This window comes from Phoca vitulina, unplaced genomic scaffold (assembly GCF_004348235.1).
Source record: "Phoca vitulina isolate PV1807 unplaced genomic scaffold, GSC_HSeal_1.0 scaffold53, whole genome shotgun sequence".
In the NCBI taxonomy this organism is placed as follows: Eukaryota; Metazoa; Chordata; class Mammalia; order Carnivora; family Phocidae; genus Phoca; species Phoca vitulina.
The window spans coordinates 7,782,351-7,802,352 of NW_022589756.1; the positions used below are offsets into that span (position 1 = coordinate 7,782,351).

General features: G+C 36.0%; 1 protein-coding gene across 1 annotated transcript in view; it reads right to left on the reverse strand.

Moving 5' to 3' along the window:
• Positions 1–18,438, reverse strand: part of PBK (PDZ binding kinase) — a 22,030-nt gene extending 3,592 nt beyond the window's left edge. The window contains exons 1-6 of the mRNA XM_032389214.1: positions 18,347–18,438; positions 13,143–13,220; positions 9,168–9,261; positions 4,752–4,894; positions 4,065–4,234; positions 2,492–2,621 (exon numbers count right to left, since the gene is read on the reverse strand). Coding sequence (XP_032245105.1) covers positions 2,492–2,621; positions 4,065–4,234; positions 4,752–4,894; positions 9,168–9,261; positions 13,143–13,200 — 595 coding nt within the window. The 5' untranslated portion in view covers positions 13,201–13,220; positions 18,347–18,438. The remainder of the gene's footprint in view (positions 1–2,491; positions 2,622–4,064; positions 4,235–4,751; positions 4,895–9,167; positions 9,262–13,142; positions 13,221–18,346) is intronic.
• Between the last annotated feature and the right edge of the window lie 1,564 nt (positions 18,439–20,002).

Here is a 20,002-nt window from a genome sequence, read left to right on the forward strand (position 1 = left end):
AAAAAAAAAAAAAAAAAAAAAAAAAAAAAAAAAAAAAAAGAAATGTTCCATATCTGCATTGTCCAATATGGTAGCCACTAACCATATGTATCTACTGAGTGCTTGAAAAGTGGCTGGGGAAATGACATGTTAAAATATTGACTAATTTAAATAGCCATATGTAGCTAGTAGCTCTGTAGTGCACAGCTCTAGAGCCTTTTTTACCCTCCATACATACAACGATGGCAATATTCCATATAGTGGATGTTCCAGCAGCTTAGGTCCTAAAGTGAGAATGGCATGGAACAGCCATTATGGACCTATAGCCTGAATAAGCCTTGGTTTGAAGCCGCTGACGTTTTTGAGGGTCTTTGCCACCACAACACAACTTAGCCTAACCTGAATGATACACCAATTGCAACTCTACTTCGCGTATGAGAAGCTATCCTATTGCTCACAGTAGCATAGAGAAATTTTTCAAAGGATTTTTTCATAGTCATGGCTTTTTTTTTTTTAATCGTTTCTAGCTTTGATGTCCTTCTTAAGCCCAATATTAAGGAAATATTTACCTACAATTTTTTCCATTATTTTTTTTTACATCCTCAATCTACGAGGATGAGTGTGAGGATGGAAAACAGCTTTATTTTTTCTAAAATATCCAGGCATCATCATTTATTGACTCAACTACCTCTTTCTCACTAATACTAACATGCCACTTTTATTGAAAAACTCGATATATTTGGGAATACCTGACTTCCTTATATTTTTCTGCCTATTTTCTCATGAGTATCACTGCTTTAATTACTGTGGCTTTGTAATACTTCTTAACATCTCCTCAGGGAAATTCCTACTCGTCATTCTTTCACAGAATTTTCCTGGCTAAGTTTCAACATTTAACAAGGATGAACTGTTTATGAACTGTTTTACAGGTTTATAAACTATGAACTTTGACACGGTCTAAAATAAAATAGATCATATTGGGTTAATGCACAATTCATGGATTTTTTAATTCATTCACTTTCTGCTTTCTGTTTTTAAAAGGGCTTCATTTTTTTTCTGATGAGAGTTAAATACTCAAACTTAATTTCATAAAGGTTAAATAATGAAAATGTTTTCCTCTGTGTAGTGTTGACCATATCAAATAGGTTTTGATTTGTTATTACATTCTCATTATTTTCTAAATATTTGTGTAGGTGAAATTTGATTTCAGCTAAGAATTATTTACAAATATTTTGAATTCCTAAAAAATGTGGGTGTTGTTGTTTCCAATCGTGTCACTAATTTCTAGATTTATGATGATCTAGATGATGAACGTCAACCATTAGATCACTTCCACTTTTTGTAATGAGGTTTTCTCTTATAACTTAATATATGTCCAATTTTAATAAATACTTGGACGTATAGAGATTGACCTTATACTACTCAGACTTTCTACATCTTAATTTTGTCTATTTGATCTATTAAGGATTGAGAAAATTTTGCTAAAAAATCTTATTTTTATTGTTTCACAATTTCTCCTTTTATTTTTGAAAGTTTCAACTTTGTAGCAGTTATGTAGCCTAAAGGCTCATAATAGTCCTAGCTTCATGAATGATTATAGACATCTTTATGTAGTCCCTCTATTCATCTTGGCTTTTTCCTTCGACTTAACTCACAGACTTTACCTTAGCTAGAAATTAAAGTGCGAAAAAGTTCTAAACAGCATCCATTAATCTTCTTTTACCTTCTATTCGTATAAAGAAGCAAATTTAAGTGTTACTTATTAAATAACATGTTGAAAGCAGAGGCTTTCTTTACAAGGCTAGCTCTGGGTTCTCACCAAGATCTTAAATTTCCTGAGGATGTCAGTATTTATATGAGTGAGAAGAATGAGTTGGGGCAGGCCAATGGGCAAGAAGCAGAAGGCCTTTATTAGCACCCCATTTTCCTACTTCTACCCCCGTTTCTTCTTCTACCAGTTTCCCCAATCTTGTCACTAAATGAATTCCTTTATAAAACCTTATTAAAACTTTGTTTTCTAGTCCCAGATCTTTTACCACATAAAAATCCCAATCCAGGTTAGAAATAGTTCCTAAAATTATCTTCAGTTAAAGTAGATATTAATAAAAATGCAATAATTTATATTGTGGGTATGGCAAGGGAGAGGGCTGGAGGCTGAGTGAAAGAGAGACAGGAAAGGAAGGATATTGTTTATTGTATACTTTTGATACACAGTTTTTGATTTTTGAAGTATGTAAACTTATTATCTATTGAAATATGTAAAAATTAGAAATTTAAAAATTTCATAAAAATAAAGTTTTAAAAAATTTGAATACTACTGGGGTGCGTGGGTGGCTCAGTCAGTTAAGCGTCTGCCTTCACCTCAGGTCATGATCCCAGGGTCCTGGGATCCAGCCCCCAGGGAGTCTGCTTCTCCCTCTCCCCGCCTTGTGCTCTCTCTTGCTCTCTCTCTCTCTCTCAAATAAATAAAATCTTAAAAAATAATAATAATAAAAATTCGAATACTACTTACCAGTCATATTTTCATCCAGTGGTAGAGAGACTCCTACATCACAGATTTTAATTGTTTCAAAATCACCTTTAATTACAACATTTGAAGACTTTATGTCTCCATGAAGCAGTTTCTTTTCTTGGTGTAGATACTAAAATAGTGGAAAATTTAACACATCTGAGCAAATACATAAACTGATAAAAATATATGATAACCTCCAAACACAAAAAAAACAACTTGAACTCCCTTCCTGAACTCCATGCAGGATGATATCTGTCCATCATTTCAGATTATTTGAAGTCAGACAAGGGAATATCCCATATTACTCCAGTCTGCCATACTGACCAGACATAAAGAGTCTTTGGAAATCATTATCTATTTATAGATAAGCTAACTTTTCAAACGCGTCTCATACTTTTATAGCAAAAGAGGATACTGCAGCTTCAAAAATATATCACAATTTTACTTGAGACTAGTAGGTTTTAGAAATAAGTTTGGAACCTTCACAATGAGGCACACTTTTCACAAACAAGTTGTTGAGATAACGCAGAACAACAGATAATTAAGGGCAAAAGTTACACGAGAAGAGCAAGCAGAAATGTCATCTAAGACTAATACTTTATTTTACACATTAACTCTTAGTAATGATACTCATCCATAATCAAAAATAATCCTGAAAAACTGTTATTTTTTCATTCATCAGCATCTACTCTGTGAGCTGCTTGAAAATAGTGCAGAGACCATTTTTGGTATATACTTTCGAACACTTACTGTGCTTCATTTAAATGTTGATCATAAACTGAGCATGCTCAAATATGTTTATAGTGAAATTTATTAATTCCAACATCCATATATATTTAAAGTCATTATTTATTAAATAATTCAAATTATTAATTTAGCTTCTCCTATCCATTTAAAATCAGTTTTTCTACATACATATTAAAATATATATTTAGAAATATTGCTTTTATGCAGTTTTATATTTCATAAGTCAATTTTATATCAACTCTTAACATGCAACTTTGACATCAGCATCAATACATGATCCACTTTTGAGTCATCCAACAGTGTTCCGGAGCCACCATTTCTCCTGCTTGGTTACCTAGGATAAGGAATCCTTTTTCTTCCTTATACCGTATCTATTCAAAGGCACAACAATTTATTTGACAACATTAAAAGAGCTTTTTTCTTCATTTGACCTATAGATGTATATTGATATCCAAAACTTAACATCTCACAAAGCAATCTTCAAGAGGTTTGTTTACATCAACAGAGGATTAGGCTACACCCCCAGGAATAATTACTAAATTTGTGTTAAATTGATTAATCCTTTTAACTAAATCCAACATATGATCTGTATAAACAAAACTACCTGACTTGGATTATTTCAGGCTATGTAAAGACCTCAAACAATACTCTGCTGATCAAGACAAGGAAATAGTGCATTCTGCAATATGAGAGAGTCTATAAAGACTTTAACTTGGGGCAACTACTTCTTTTGGGGGAAAAAAAAAAATCCCACCTTGTAATTAGGTATATAAAGTAGTTCTTTCTTGTCCCACAAAAATCATTTAAAATATAATGGCACGGTTACCTTTAACCCTCTCGCCATGTTCAAAGCAACTTTTAAAATTATGGCTGCTGGAAAAGGATCTTGGTTGTCTTTATATCGTTCTTCTATTAAGTCATTTAGAGACTTTTCCCCTCCATATTCCATAGCAAGACACAGACTACCATCACTGGCTTCAGTGAAAGCACGATAACCTTAAAGAAAACAGGACATTTTCTTACTAGAATAGGGAAGAATAACAGTATTTAAGTTTTTTTACAGTGATGTGATTGGAAACTGACAAAATACAATGAAACAATTATTTATAAAGCTAACTCAGTAGATATAATTTAAAATGACTTCAGTGTTTGCCAATAGTATCACAAATTAAAATATTTTTAAATGCTCTATGCCTTCCTAAATATAATGGTTTCACTAGTCTTATTTACATTAAAAATGAAAATAAGGAAATTATCTAAATGAAGGTCATTTTATATTCCTGAATTCTCTAGAGGACCAGCATCATAATGAGTATATCTATTCCCATTAAATTTTAAAAATACAGAAGCATCTAAAAATATTACATAATTCTTATTTGAGAACATTCACAATAATCTTGTTCTTGCCAAACTCCACCATCATCTTCATTTTTATTAGTGACACTGGTCGAGAGATTATATAAACTGTTTCTGAATAAACACATGTACTGCTACAAGGTAAATTTAAACTTACCTACAATGTTTGGATGATGGAGGTTTTTCAAAATCTTAGCTTCATCTATTAGTCTCTTTTGATACATACTTTGATAATGATCATTACATCTAGGGTTAATCTTTTTCACAGCCCAAGGAGAATAAGACAAACCTCTTGGAGATCTTAAAAAAATAATCAAAGTATAGAAAGAATAATAACCATAATGCATTTCAAATGACTAACAAGAACTTTCAAATTTTGAAAAGCGTTCAGTAATAATTTGTTTAAAAATTTTTTACAAATATTTTCGACTATTGGGGCACCTGGGTGGCTCAGTCACTTAAGCATCCAACTCTTGCTTTCGGTCAGGTCATGATCTCAGGGTCATGAGATCAAGCCCTGCATCGGGCTCTGCGCTCAGTGCACCGTCTACTCAGGACTCTCTCTCCCTCTGCCCCTCTCCCCGCTCCATGCACACTCTCTCTCTCTCTCAAATAAATAAATCTTAAAAAAATTTAAAAATAAAGTATTTTTGACTATCAACACATCTGCTACACATCCTTTTTAACTGGAAGATATATAGCTGATAGAGCTATTAATTACAAGTCTGATATCTATTGCTGAAACGTAGGGGTTAAAAAGAGACAACTAAAAGGAAAAAGATTGAACATTATAAATTTTAAACTTCAAAATTACTATACTATTTTCTAATTTTTCCATTTCAGCATGTCAGACTACCAACTACTTATCAAACACTTAACTATATGTACCAGAGGTAAGTTACAGAATGCTAAGTAATAAACCACTAATGTCCAAGAAGTTTAAAGAAGTACAAAAAACATTTGGCCCGTATATGATTATGCAAAGAATAAGACTGCTCTTCACCAACAAATATTGTCCCTCTATAGTAACCAATCCATCCTATACCTTTCACCATATACTCAAAGACATACGTGGAAGGAGGTAATAAATGTACAAATGAGAAAAAACGTAAACTGTCTATTTTCTAGGAAGAGTCAGTCATTTTAAGAATATTTAAGGTGTAAACATTCTGAGATCTAAATAAACAGGTAAAACAAAGTCAGGGAAAAGTTTACCTGATAAAGTAGTTATTCATGGGTACAGCAAATTAAGAAGGACAAAGTGCATGCAGCATATGGGCAAGAAAGCGAATGAAAAGAGCCTTGAAAGTTAGAGATAAAAAGTTTTACCATAAGAAGATAAAATAGACTGAACCAAGAATCAAGAATCCACTTAGTTTTTTACTAACTCACGAACGGCTCTATGCTTGCAGGACCTTTTTATTTTTAAATCAAAAAACACGCACTCAAAGGATCACTAGATTTCTTAATTCAGATACATCTATCATACATAAGTTTATCCAAAGTATTCTTAAACCTCCAATTTTAGATAACAACAGCATTTGGGGATGACCTCTTCCACGTCATTTTATTATGGAAAATATATTTTTCAAGTTTCAAAGGGTACCCCTCAGCTCCCAAGGATTTAGAATTCAGTGAACAAATCCATCTTCACCTTTTTCATAACATATCTCAATCTAGAGAATGCCAAGAACATATTTACAAAATCTGAATAAAATATTTTACCAAGCTAAAAGTTGGTTCACTGAAAAGACAAATAAAACAGGCAAATTTTTTTAATGAGACTGCACAAGGGAAAAAATGAGACCCAAATAATATTGCCTAAAAAAACAGAGACATAACCACAGATTCATCAGAGATAAAAAACGTAAGTGAATAGAAAAATAAAACTTTTACCCCAATAAATTTAAAGGACAAAATGGACAAATTCTTAGAAAAATCTAAGAAACCTGACAAAAGAGAAAATGTAATCAAGAGTTTAAAATATTCCCATAAAAAATACAAAGTCTAAATAATTTTACAGGTGAGTTTACTAAACTTTCAAGGAACCTATCATTCCATCTTACACAAACTGTTCCAGGGAATAGAAAGAAAAGGGCCTATGAGTCTAGTATAACCTTAATAGACAAATCAGATAGGGACAGCAGAAAAAGGAAAATCACAAGCCAATTTCACTTAAATCACAGACATAAGAATCCTAAATAGCAAAATGAATCCATCAGTTTTATTAAAAAAAAATAATGTATCACAACTAAGTTAATCTAGGAATGCGAATTTGATTGAACATAAAAAAATATAGACTTCTAGGTTAAAAATATAGACTTCTAGCTTGAACATACACACATAATTTTGATCCCTTCCAAACCCCACTAAAATAAAAGCAAATGGGTATTTTAAGACCTACACCCAATGAGAAGGATGGAAATAATGAAAAGGAGACAACACACTTTTGGAAGCTTGGAAAGCAGATGAAAGTAACAGACTTAACAAGCCTAGTGAACTTCTTGAAAGTCACTTAAAAAGCAGGTGAATTTCTAGACACCCTCCCCAATTCTGTCCACCTCCTATTCCTCCAGCTTCTGAAGACTGGAGACTGGCTTTGGAAGGGGTTAAAGCGGAGGGTCTTTAGCCTGAGGTTTACTGGCATAGTTGAGAACCCGTGAAGCACACAGGAAGAGTAATTCATGACCGTATGCATACTAAATGCTGCCTGTGTTTTCACATGTGTATATACCTGTTTATTAACATCCAGACCAGGATACAGAGCCCTTATAGCACCCTCAAAAGACTTAGGATGCCATCTGAACATGGAAAACGTTAAGATAATTAATTAAAAACAAGACAGACAAAAATGAAAAAATAGAAATATCAGAAGATGAAGTTGGAGAAATCTCCCAGAAAACAGAGCAAAAAAAACCCAGCCCGCCCCCCAACAGTAAATAATAGGAATTCCAGATAGAGAAGAGAATAATGGGGGTGAAAATTATCAACAAAGTAATTTAAAAAATAATTTCCCAAGATTTAAGAGTAGGAATTTTCAGATTCCAGAAGGCCCACACCCATGTATGTCATTGTGAAATTCCAGAACACTGGTGACAAACAGAAGATCAAACAAAGTTCCAGGAGAGTGGGAGGGACAAATAACCTAAACCAGATTACATAAAAAGAAGCAGCAATCAGAAAGGCTTCAGAAATCTCAACAGCAACACTACAGGCTAATAAACAATGGAACAATGACCTCAAAATTCTAGAGGAAAATTATTTCCAAACAAGGATTCTGACTCAGAAAAACAAAAAGGGCCATTCAAGAATGAGAGTAAAATGAAAACATTTCATAAATGCAGATTTTCAAAAATGTTATTTCCTGTGCATCTTTCAATGGGGAGCTAGCTACTACATGCCCTCAGTCAAAATGAAATGTAAACCAAGAAATAGTAAGATATAAGACACAGAAAAACAGGATCCAATTCACCAGAGAAGTGAAGGAAATCTCCAGGTTACCAGTAAAAGAAAATCCCAGGTTGACACGGCTACATTAGGAGGAGCGGTAGGGTCAGTCAGTGACTACTGTTTTTCAGTATCAGCGATATGAAGCTTTCTAATTAAGTCTCACAGAGAGAACTTTGTTGGTAACACACTTTACATGTAAGGACATTTTTTTAAAAGGGGGAAAAAAATGAGACTAGCCATAAACATGTGAGAATTTTTTCTTTCAAAATAACTTAAGAGTTTTTAGACACTATAAAATGAATGTCTATAAAACAAATAGCACAGAAACACACGAAGGGGGTGTTTAAACCACAAAAATTCTTCAAGAATAGCCACTTACATATAATTGCTATGCTAATTATATGTAATAGAAAGCATTTCTATTTGGAAACAATATAAACCTAGATAAAGCTAACGATATACTGGTAGTTAGGCTGATTCCAACAACGCATTAAGGAATATAAATTGACTTCAGTTATTTGCCACTTAATAAACATTTGCCACTTAATAAATAAAGGTACAGAGTAATGAGTAAAAGAAACAACTTTTAAAAAACTGTTTGTTGACACCTATAATTTCATTTTTCTTTTAACACAATTTTCCTACCTTAATATCATGTATATACCCCTCTTACTTAACAGTGATGACATAAGAAATAAAAAAATGTACTTTTTAAAATGAGAGTACCTTGAGGATGCCATTCTCCAGATCCAAGAGGTTAATGGTCACTGACATCCCCCAACATCGGCGTCCTCTCGGAGGTTTTCCTACTGAGAATCCTGTGTTGTTACCACACAGGAACCACCTTCCCTCTGTCTCTTTCCCTTCCCACACAAGCCAAGGAAAAATTATAAGATAAATTCCTTCTCCTTTAGTAATCCATCAGTAGGAAGGTAGGAGAAAAGTATACCAGGCAAAACTCTGGCAAAGTTATAAAAAGTTCGAGGACTGGAATATAGCAGTCAGATAAGATCAGGAACATATCTGAAATCAAACTATTTGAATTTTCATATTCTTTTTTGTCTTCAAGTACACAGCAACCATGGTTCCATGTGAAAAGGTTAATTTGGAATGTTACACTCACCTTTTCATAAGGTAGACGTTTACCCCAGTGCCAAAGCCAAGCTTCTGCATAAATGGAGAAGCAGGAATATTTATACATGGAGTTGAACATAATGCTGAATGTCAGAAAGACAAATAAAAAATATAAAATTAGTATTTGAAAAGACCTCTACAAAAGCATCCTAGTATTTTCAACGTCTGAGTATTAATTGGCCTCATCTTCTGGAGAGCAATTTGATATTATCCACCCTGACTGTCCCTGGAATCCCTTTGACCACATCCACTTCTGGAGCCCTACCTCACAGTACCACCGAAGCAGGCGTCAGCAAACGGCCCATTTTTGTTTGGCTCACAAGCTAAGATTTGTTCTTAGATTATAAAAGTGTTGTTAAAAAACAAAGAAGAATAGGCAACAGAGTCCCTACGTGGCCCACAAAGCCTGAACGACTCCCGTGTGTCGTTTGCCAGCTGTGTAGCACAGCATGTGCGCAGACATCACGCACACACTTGTATTTGAACGCTGGGATTTGGTTTGTGACTGCAAACCAAATAACCAAAAAACCCAAGTAGTCATCATTAGGGTCATAATTATACTATATCTGTATTACAGAGCTTTATGCAGTCATTGAAAGAGATGAGCTAGAGCAGTCCTACTTTTGTTCATGAACAACTGAACAGCCTTCTTGCCATGAATAACTAAAACAGCTGACAAAACAGAAGTTTGCAGACATTTGACAACAGGTGGAGCAGGGTTGTGAACTCTGAGAGAAGACAAACAAATGATGGCAGCCCTATCACTGCCCTAACTTACTGCTTTAAGGCGGTCTCTGGGTGGCAGCACGAAGAAACACAGCCCAGAAGTCTTGTCAAATTCAGGAGACAAGAGATCAGAAGTCCAAGAGACCTAAGTAGCTAGAATTTGTGGAGCAGAGAACCATAGGGAGCCACAAAATGAGAGAGAAAGCTCCAGACACCCGAAAAGAGGTCTCCCTTCGAGTGTTGGGTTATCTGCACATCCAACAGATAGAACTCCCCAAAGTCAGGGAAAGCACCAGGCGCAGGCGTAGAATAAACAGCCGGCAGAGAGCACAACGGTCTAGGAATGGTTCAATTACCATCAGCCAGGGTGCGGCAACTTGGTAACACACAGGGCATTGAGTAAAGTCCTCTAAACGGTCATGGCTCTATTTTAGCCCAAGGAAAAGGTTTACAGTAAAGCTTAAAAGCAAACCTCAAAAGAAACAAGCTAATGTGCAGGTAACGTAACTGGACCATCACAAAATCCCACTGCCCTCCAAAGAATGACGAAATCTAGCACTCGACAATGTAAAATGTCCAGCAGCCAATAAAAAAACTATCAGGCATGAAAGAAGAAATATGACCCACACCAGGAGAAAAATAAACCGACAGAAACGTACCATAAAATGACAGTGGTGTAGAGTTAGAAGGTAAGAACCTTAAAATAGAAATCTTAAAAATATGCTCAATAATGTAAAGGAAAATGTGAGCATAACAATAAAAAAAAAAAAAAAGATGTAAAAAAAACTCCTAATGGAACTTAAAGGAATAAGACAACGGATAAGAATAAGATCATCTAGAGATGCTGTTAGAGAAGCATCTAGAGAAGAAGGTAAGTAAGTTTTAAGACAAAGCAACAAAAACTACCAAAAATGAAGCACAGAGAAAAAGATTAGAAAAAATACAAAGAAATCATCAGCGAGCTTTGCGACAATAGCAAAAGAGTAGATTTGATCCAACCACACAGAGAATTACATTAAAGGTAGTCTACGCAGTGCTGTCCAATAAACCCTTCTGTCATGATGGAAATGTTCTGTATCAGTGTTGTCCAGTACGGTAGCCACTAGCCACATGTGGTTATTGAGCACTAGAAAAGTAGCTAATACAACTGAGGAACTAAATTTGTAATTTTATTTAATTTTAATTCATTTGAACCTAAATTTAAATCACTAGATGTGGCTAACGACTGAACAGTCCAATTAAAGGCAGAAATTGTCAGAATGGATAAAAACAAAATAAGACATAACTACATGCACTCTATAATAAACTCAGTTTAAATATAAAAACACAGATGGGTTAAAGTAAAAGTTGGAAAACATCCTATTCAAACAGTAATCAAATTAAAACTGGACTGGTTTCATCACATAAAAGTGAACACACATCACATAAAGTGAACCTCCAACAGTACAAGACTGGATAAAGAAAGACATTTCATAATAGTAAAGGGGTAAATCATCAACAGAAATAACCATCCTAAATGTAAAAGTATCTAGTAACAAGCTTCAAAATACATAAAGCAATCACTGGAGAACTCAAAGGAAAAAAAACAGATAAATCCACAATTGTAGTTGGAGACACCTCTCTCAATAGTAGAATAAATAAAATTCGTAGAGATACAAAAGACCTGGACAAAACAACATAAGTCAACCAGCTTGACCTAAATGATACTCATGGAACACTGTACCCAAAAACAGCAGAAAGTATGATCTTTTCAAGTGCCTGAAACATTCGCCAGAATAAATAAACCTCAAGTCAAGAAAGAAAAAGTAAAATACCAGCATCAGACACGAAAAAGGAGATACCACCACAGATCCTACTGACATTAGAAGGGTAATAAGGTAATAAGAGTATATCACAAATAACATTTGCCACTATATTTGACAACTGGAAAGTGAAAAACTTCCCTGAGAAACACTAACAAAGTTTACACAAGAAGAAATAGATAATTTGAAGAGCCCTATACTTATGAACTGTGATGTCACAGTTAAAATCTTCCTCCTAAGAAAACTTCAGGCACATGTCTTTCCTATCAGTAAAGGAAGAAAAGCCAGTTAAGGAAAAAAAAAAAAAAACACCCATCAATTCTACATATACTTTCCAAGGGAAGAGAAGGAAACACTTCCCCTCTTACTTTATGAATATAGAATATGCTGATATCGAAACCAGAAAGACATTCCAAAAAAAAGACAACTACAGTCCAATATCCCTTATGAACACAGAAAATATTAGCAAACTGAATCAAGCAATATATAAAATACCTCATGACCAAACTGGCTTTACCTCAGGAATGAAAGTTTGGTTTAACATTTGAAAATTAACACAAATTACCACATTTAAAGACTAAGAAAGCAAACTATCTCGATAGATTCTGAAAAAGCTCTTGACAAAGTTCAACATCCTTCTGTAATAACCTTCAACCTGATGAAGGACAATAAAAGGAAATCCTTCACCCTGATAAAGGATAACTGTGAAAAACCTACATCTAACATAAAACTTCACTGGGAACAAGGCAAGTATGTCCAATCACACCTCTTCTATTCAAAAATATACTAGAGCCAGTGACATAGGGAAAGGAAAAAGAAATAAACTAATACAGACTGGTAAAAAAAAGTAACACTATCTTCATATATTCATCTATAACAGTACCAACTATGCATGAAATAGCCTAAGGAACCCATAAAAAGCTAATAGAATAAGTGGCTTTAGCATGGTTGCAGGACACAAGGTCAATATACAAAAATCTATATACTAGAAATGAACAAGATAAGATTTTCTCCTATATTCCAGAAATTTTGTAATTTTAATCATTTTTGTATGTGATGTGAGCTGAGAGCAATCTGCATATAAATATCTAAATGCTTTTATTTGTTGAAAAGATTATCCCTTATTCACTGAATTGCCTTGGAAACTCTTTCCCTCACAAGAGCACTGCATGTACCAGAAGGGGAAAGGTAAAGTACTTCATGGTTCAAATTGATTCTTTACCAGGGAGAACCTCTAAATCTCTTAGAATGTCAATAAAATTAGCCAATAGATGGCCAAACCTGGCCTACAAAATAAGTCTTATTTGTTAAAATCAACATTACAAAGAGGACTTATGCTAAAATTGTTTGTGTATGATAAATAATAAAGGATCAAACTCTAATAATGCTAAGACATTTCTATAGCAATAACAATGAGAAAATATTTTATATCTTACCAGATTTCTTTTTTTCAGATAATTTGCTTGGTGTCTTGAAATTATTGATTTCTTCCATTGTAATAAACACTCTAGGTCCTATGATGAAAACAAATTGAAAGTTACACTGCAGTTATACAGAATATAACTCTCATTCATGAAGAAAAAAAAAGTCCTATAATACTGTAACTCATTTTATCATATAAACATAAAATTTGAGAACTGAAAAAGACCATGACAAATATTTAGTCCAATTTTATTTACAATGAAAAAACTGAGACCCAGAGAAGTATAACTACTTACCCAATGTCATACTATTAATGATTAAGTTCTTACGCTTGTTTGTATTAAGAAGTAATATACACACTAGGAAAAAGTAATATATGAACTTGGTTAAAAAAAAAACACAACACCTAGTACATAAAGGTAAAGGTAAGTTTCCCTCTCACACTTCCCAGGGGTCACTGTTAACAAGTCTTTTATACCTTTTAGAGAAATGGTCTATGCAAGCAGCATTTATTCATAATAGCCAAAAAAAGGAAACAGAAGTATTCATCGGGTGATGAATAAACAAAATATGGCCTACAATACACACAACAAAATATTACTCAGTCATAAGAAGGAGTCCTGATACATACTACAACATGAATGAACCTTAAAAACATTATGCTAAGTGAAAGAGGCCAGGCAAAAGAGGCCACATATATGATTCCATTTACAGAAAATGTCCAGAACAAGCAAATCCATAGACAGAAAATAGATTAGTAGTTGCCAGGGGCCGGGGAGAAGGGAAAACATAGAGTGACTCCTAGTGAGTGTGGGGTTTCTTTTTGTGATGATAAAAATGTTCTAAAATTGGGTAGTGATTTAATATATTCAACTCAGACTATTCCTAAAGTCACTACATTATATACTTTCAGAGAGTGAATTTTATAATATGTGAATTATATCTCAATAAGTTATGTAAAAATGGTCTATGAACAGAAAATACTGTATATACAAGCAAGTTAATCCAAGGTTTTTATTTCTTCTATAACATATTTGTTAAAGAATCCTTTTTTTATAAAAACTTTCAGTATTACTTTTTCTTTTTTAAAAATAGTTTGGTTCATATTAGATTTATTGTACAGCGAACTGTCACTACATGTGTATAAGATTGTTTGGTTTGTCTATAAAAAAAAAATGGGAGGCAGATAAAGGGTTTGCATCCAAAATACATAAAGAACACCAAAAAAAAATAATCCAATTAGAAAATGGGCAGAAGACCTGAACAGACATTTTTCCAAAGAAGACATACAGATGACCAACAGGCACATGAAAAGATGCTCAACATCACCCCGTGAGGGAAATGCAAATCAAAATCACAATGAGACATCACCTCACACCTGTCAGAATGACTAAAATCAAAACCACAAGAAACAACATGCATTGGTGAAGATGTGGAGAAAAAGGAACTCTCATGCACTGTTGGTGAGAATGCAAATTGGTGCAGCCACCGTGGAAGACAGTGTGGAGGTTCCTCAAAAAATTGAAAACAGAACTACCCTATGATCCAGTAATCTCACCATTGGTATTTGCCCAAAGAATACAAAAACACTAATTCAAAGGGATACATGCACCCTAAAGTTTACTGCAGCATTATTTACAACAGCCAAATTATGGAAGCAGCCCAAGTGTCCATCAATAGATCAGTGGATAAAGAAGACGTGGTACATATATACAGTGGAATATCACTCAGTCATAAAAAAGAATGAAATCTTGCCATTTGCAACAACATGGATGGATCTAGAGAGTATAATCCTAAGTGAAATAAGGCACTCAGAGAAAGACAAATACCATATGATTTCACTCATATGTGGAATTTAAAAAAATAAAAACAAAGTGGGGGGTAAAACAAAGACAAATCAAAAAACAGACTCTTAACTACAGAGAACAAACAAATGGTTACCAGAGGGGAAGTGGATGGGGGGGATGGGTGAAATAGGTGATGAGGATTAAGTGTACACTTATCATGATGAGCACTGAGGAATATACAGAACTGCTGAATCACTATATTGTACACCTGAAACGAATATAACACTGTATGCTAACTACACTGGAATTAAAAAAAAAAATTAAAAATTGGCAGGCAGAGAGAACATATGCTTAAATTTTGTATAGAGCTCTTAATAAATAGCATTTTTAAAAACTGCCAAGAAAAATCACCTCAAAGGCCTACCTTTAATTGCCTATTAATGAGAACTCTGTTTCTTTTTAAATGTAGCCACAATCACCACTGTTTTCAGATTTGCCTGAATTTTGAACACCAAAGACCTCCTTTTCATGCAAAAATACACTAATTTTATCAAGTGAAACATTTAACTAAAAGGAAGGAACACATTTTTCAGGAACACGTTTCAGGCCTTTCGGGAAGGATAAACTGTTTTAACAGAGTGGGTTGGAGGTGCTACTTCTACTTTGGAAATAATTTCCCCATGTGGTTCTGAGTGCCCTTCTTCCATCTTCATTCACCTACCCTCACAAGAAGTTGTGAAGAAGCACCTCAATGAGCTTCTAAGACTCCTATCTACCTATGGGAAGCTACTCTTCATTCACTCACTCAACACATACTTACTGAGCATGTACCATGTGTTAGGCACTGTTCTAGGCACCGGAGCCCCAGCAGTGAACAAGACCCAAACAAACAAGAAGATAAATACAGAAGATAATGATATATAGGCAGGTGAATCACTGGTGAATCACCAGTGAAGTGAGACAGAGTGCTGGGAAGGGGCTTGAAATTTGAGTTGGGGTGGTCAAGGGGAGGTCTCCTTGAGATGTCATTTGAAGGAAGTAAGGGAGCTAGACCATGCAAATATCTAGGGGAAGTCTGCAGGACAAAAGTAGTAAATACAAAGGCCCTGAGGCAGAACATTTTCAAGGGAAAGTAAAGAGGGCAGGGCTAGCAAAAGGGAGAAGGAAATGAAGTCACAGAGTTTGGGGATGAAGGACAGCAAATCAGGTAGAGCACTGAAGCCATAAAGACCTCAGCTTTTATTCATAGAGCTTTAGTCACAGTAAGGATTTCAGCTCTTGCTGAGAAAGGGGAAGCTATTGGAGGATTTTACAAGGAGGAGTGATATACTCCATGTTATGTTCCAGCAGAATCACTCTCGTTTGTGTTTATTAACTGAAGGGGAACAAGGACATGCACAATACTGAAATAATCCAGGAGAGATACGGTGGCTTGGATGACAGGATGGTAGCAGTTAGAGATGGTGACAAATGGTCGGGTTCTGGATGTATTATGAATCTGGAACCAATAAGATTTCCTAATGTTTGGATTTTTGTTAGGAATGAGAGAAAAGTCAAGGATAGCTCCAGGTTTTCAGACTGAGCAACTGAAAGAATAGAGATGCCATTACTCAGATCAGGAAGTCAATTTTGAAGTCTAATTAGACATCCAAATAAAAACGTGAAATAGGCAGCTGGATATAGGTCTGGAATCCAATCTGAAGGTACAAATTTGTGGCATATCAGTATGTAAATGGTATTAAAGCCAAAGACTGGATAAGATCACCTAAGGAATAAGTAAAGATAGGAAACACAGACCTCTGAGTTTCCCAACATGAGAAATGAAGAACAGAGTAAACTGACAAGGAGCCCGAAAACTAGGATGCAAAAAAATCCCAAAAAGTGGGGTGTCCCAGAAATTTTACTGCCTTATAAGTCTCACTGCCCTTCCCTTCAGCATAAAGAGGATCTGATATTCAGAAGCAGCCTAAGTGTTAAAAAAAAAATCTTCCTCCAACTAAAAACATCTAAGTTTAAACAAGTCTTTTAATATTACATTCTAGAACACTCTAGGACTCAGTCCCACTTCCCATTACAACCTACTTGCAACTAAACAGACTATACCCTCTCCATCTCACAGTTGTCTGAGGCACCTTTTTTCATGACAAAACAGTTTAGGCCTCAGTCTACTGAGAGATGGCTTCTGGCCACTGGCCCAAACTCTCAGATTTTATATATGTAATCTATGTACATATAGATCTCTTTCTATATATTTAAACTGCTAAATAACTACAGTAATCTAAATCACAAGGTCCTTATGAAGGTAACAGCATAAAATTGTGAATATCTTACATGAAGATACATTAGAAATGGAAGTATTATGACTGTGGGCAAAATTTCATTGTGGAGTATTTAGGAGATTTTTTTTTTTAAATCAAGTACTGTTTAAGAAGCAGTATTTAAAAATTAACAGAGCTCAGCAAGTTAATCAAAAGATCCATTGAATCAGATATCAATAACTTTTGGACCCTAAGCCACCCTAGGGCTAAACAAATACATGGATACTACTGGGCAGAGCTGAAGTGTATAGACAGGCAGCAAAAAAAAAAAAAAAGAAAAGAAAAAAACAGAATGAGAGAATTGGTAACGATAATGAGAAAAGGAAATGGAGGGGAAAAGTAGCCTGAAAAAGAATGGCAAAGTTCTGATCATATTATTTCTAAGATCCTGTACACTTTACACCCCACGGCTTCCTGGAGGTAGAAGCACAAACTGTTTATCCCCCCATCCAGGAGCTTACAGAGGGCTGGTTGTTAAAATGCTTCTTCCACCTGCTCAACCACCTCCCTTGAAAACTGGAAGCAACATGAGGTGAGAAGTTCAAAGGCGGGAACTGTGCTTCATACCCTCTTTCTCAAGCCCCACCCTCTCCGTTCCCACCAGAAATCCTTCACCAATTCCAGCCGCGCCTAAGAGCTGGAACTGAGACTCACTGGGCGGCGATAAGAAACCACCGTTTCCACCAAGCACAAGCCGGTGCTCCGATGTCCCTAAACGCTGGGGTCTCGCCTCAAGCAGAGACCTGGGCCTCAGGGCGTCTGTCTGTAAAACCAATTGTAAAATAACGGCAACCTGCTAGATCCATCGTCTTCTCCTACGGATCTTCCATTAAAAAGTAGATTGTTAGGCTTCACTTCGAGAAAAGGGCAATTTCTTTCTTGAAATCCCCACCCTACCCTGCGATTCAGATGCGCATTCGGATCTGGGTCGCAAACACTTTTCTAAATTAATTCCCAGTTGAATGCCACATTCCCAACGTCTTCACCTTTCCCTCTAGGTCCCGAGCTGTCACCGAGCAAACGCAGAGGCCGCGGCTCGGGGGGGCGGGGGGCAGGATTCCGCCCCAACCCGGGCCCACGCGCGGTCAGGGGTCCACAAAAAGCTCCCCTTACCGCAGCCGCGCCCGGGGTGTTGAAATCCAGGCCAAGGCTGTCTTGAAAACTGATCCCGAGTGGCCCTCAACACGACCCGGGGCTGCCTCAGCGTCCCGCCACCTGCCAACACAAGCACTCAGTAACAGTCGTTGTGACGGGACCCTCCCCGCTTTCAAAACCGCGCGCGCCGCCCCTGAGCGGCTGCAAACTACGGGGTGGCGCGAAGGACACAACAAGCCGTATTCGTCGTTCTTGCTTTTTCCCGCCCCCCGCCTGGCTTTTCCAGTCTCAGCGATCCCATCTTACTATCAAATGGGGACGCCTTGAAGACAAATGAGAGGAAGAAGCTCAAAAAAGGACAAACTGATTTTTAGAGCCACTGTCAGCCTTTCAGAGGGACAACTTCGGTTAAAAAGAGTATTTATCCATGCATGTACTTAAGGCTGAAATTCTCCCCCAATTATAAACACTGTTGTCAAAATGTGTAATGATTATTATATAAATTTTTATTACAGATTTATTTGGCCTTGAAACACTCTAAAAATGTATTAGCCTAGAGTAACAATCATTTTTGGCTACGAAGAAAAACTGATATTTGGAAATTTTGCTAACTCTTGTAATTACCACACTCAGGTCCACATTTGTTCGTCTATTTCTAGAGCATCGTTGGGAGGGCACCTACCATTTGCCAGGTGTGTATTGAATGCCCACTACATAGGATGGACTATAGTAGTTATACAAGAGGCGCAAAGACAGATTAAGTCATAGAATGACCTCCTGCTCAGGAGGAGCTTGGACTCTATGGGGTGGGAAGGAGGAAGAAATGCCCTAAGAACACACACACACGCACATGCATACAACATAGTACAAAAAATACTATTTTGGACACTACAGATAAAGGCCTGGTATCCAAGATCTATAAAGAACTTCTCAAACTCAACACCCAAAAAACAAATAATCAAGTCAAAAAATGAGCAGAAGACATGAACAGACACTTGTCGAAAGAAGACATACAAATGGCTAACAGACGCATGAAAAAATGTTCATCATCATTAGCCATCAGGGAAATTCAAATCAAAACCACATTGAGATACCACCTTACACGAGTTAGAATGGCAAAAATGGACAGGGAAAGAAACAACAAATGTTGGAGAGGTTGTGGAGAAAGGGGAACCCTCTTACACTGTTGGTGGGAATGCAAGTTGGTACAGCCACTTTGGAAAACAGGGTGGAAGTGCCTCAAAAAATTAAAAGTAGATCTACCCTATGACCCAGCAATTGCACTACTGGGTGTTTACCCCAAAGACACAGATGTAGTGAAAAGAAGGGCCACATGCACCCCAATGTTCATAGCAGCAATGTCCGTAATAGCCAAACTGTGGAAAGAGCCGAGATGCCCTTCAACAGATGAATGGATAAAGAAGATGTGGTCCATATATACAATGGAATATTACTCAGCCATCTGAAAGGATGAATACCCAACTTTTACATCAACGTGAATGGGGCTGGAGGAGATTATGCTAAGTGAAATCAGTCAAGCAGAGAAAGTCAATTATCGTATGGTTTCACTTATTTGTGGAACACAAGGAATAGCACGGAGGACATTAGGAGAAGGAAGGGAAAAATGCGGGGGAGGGGAATTGGAGGGAGAGATGAACCATGAGAGACTATGGA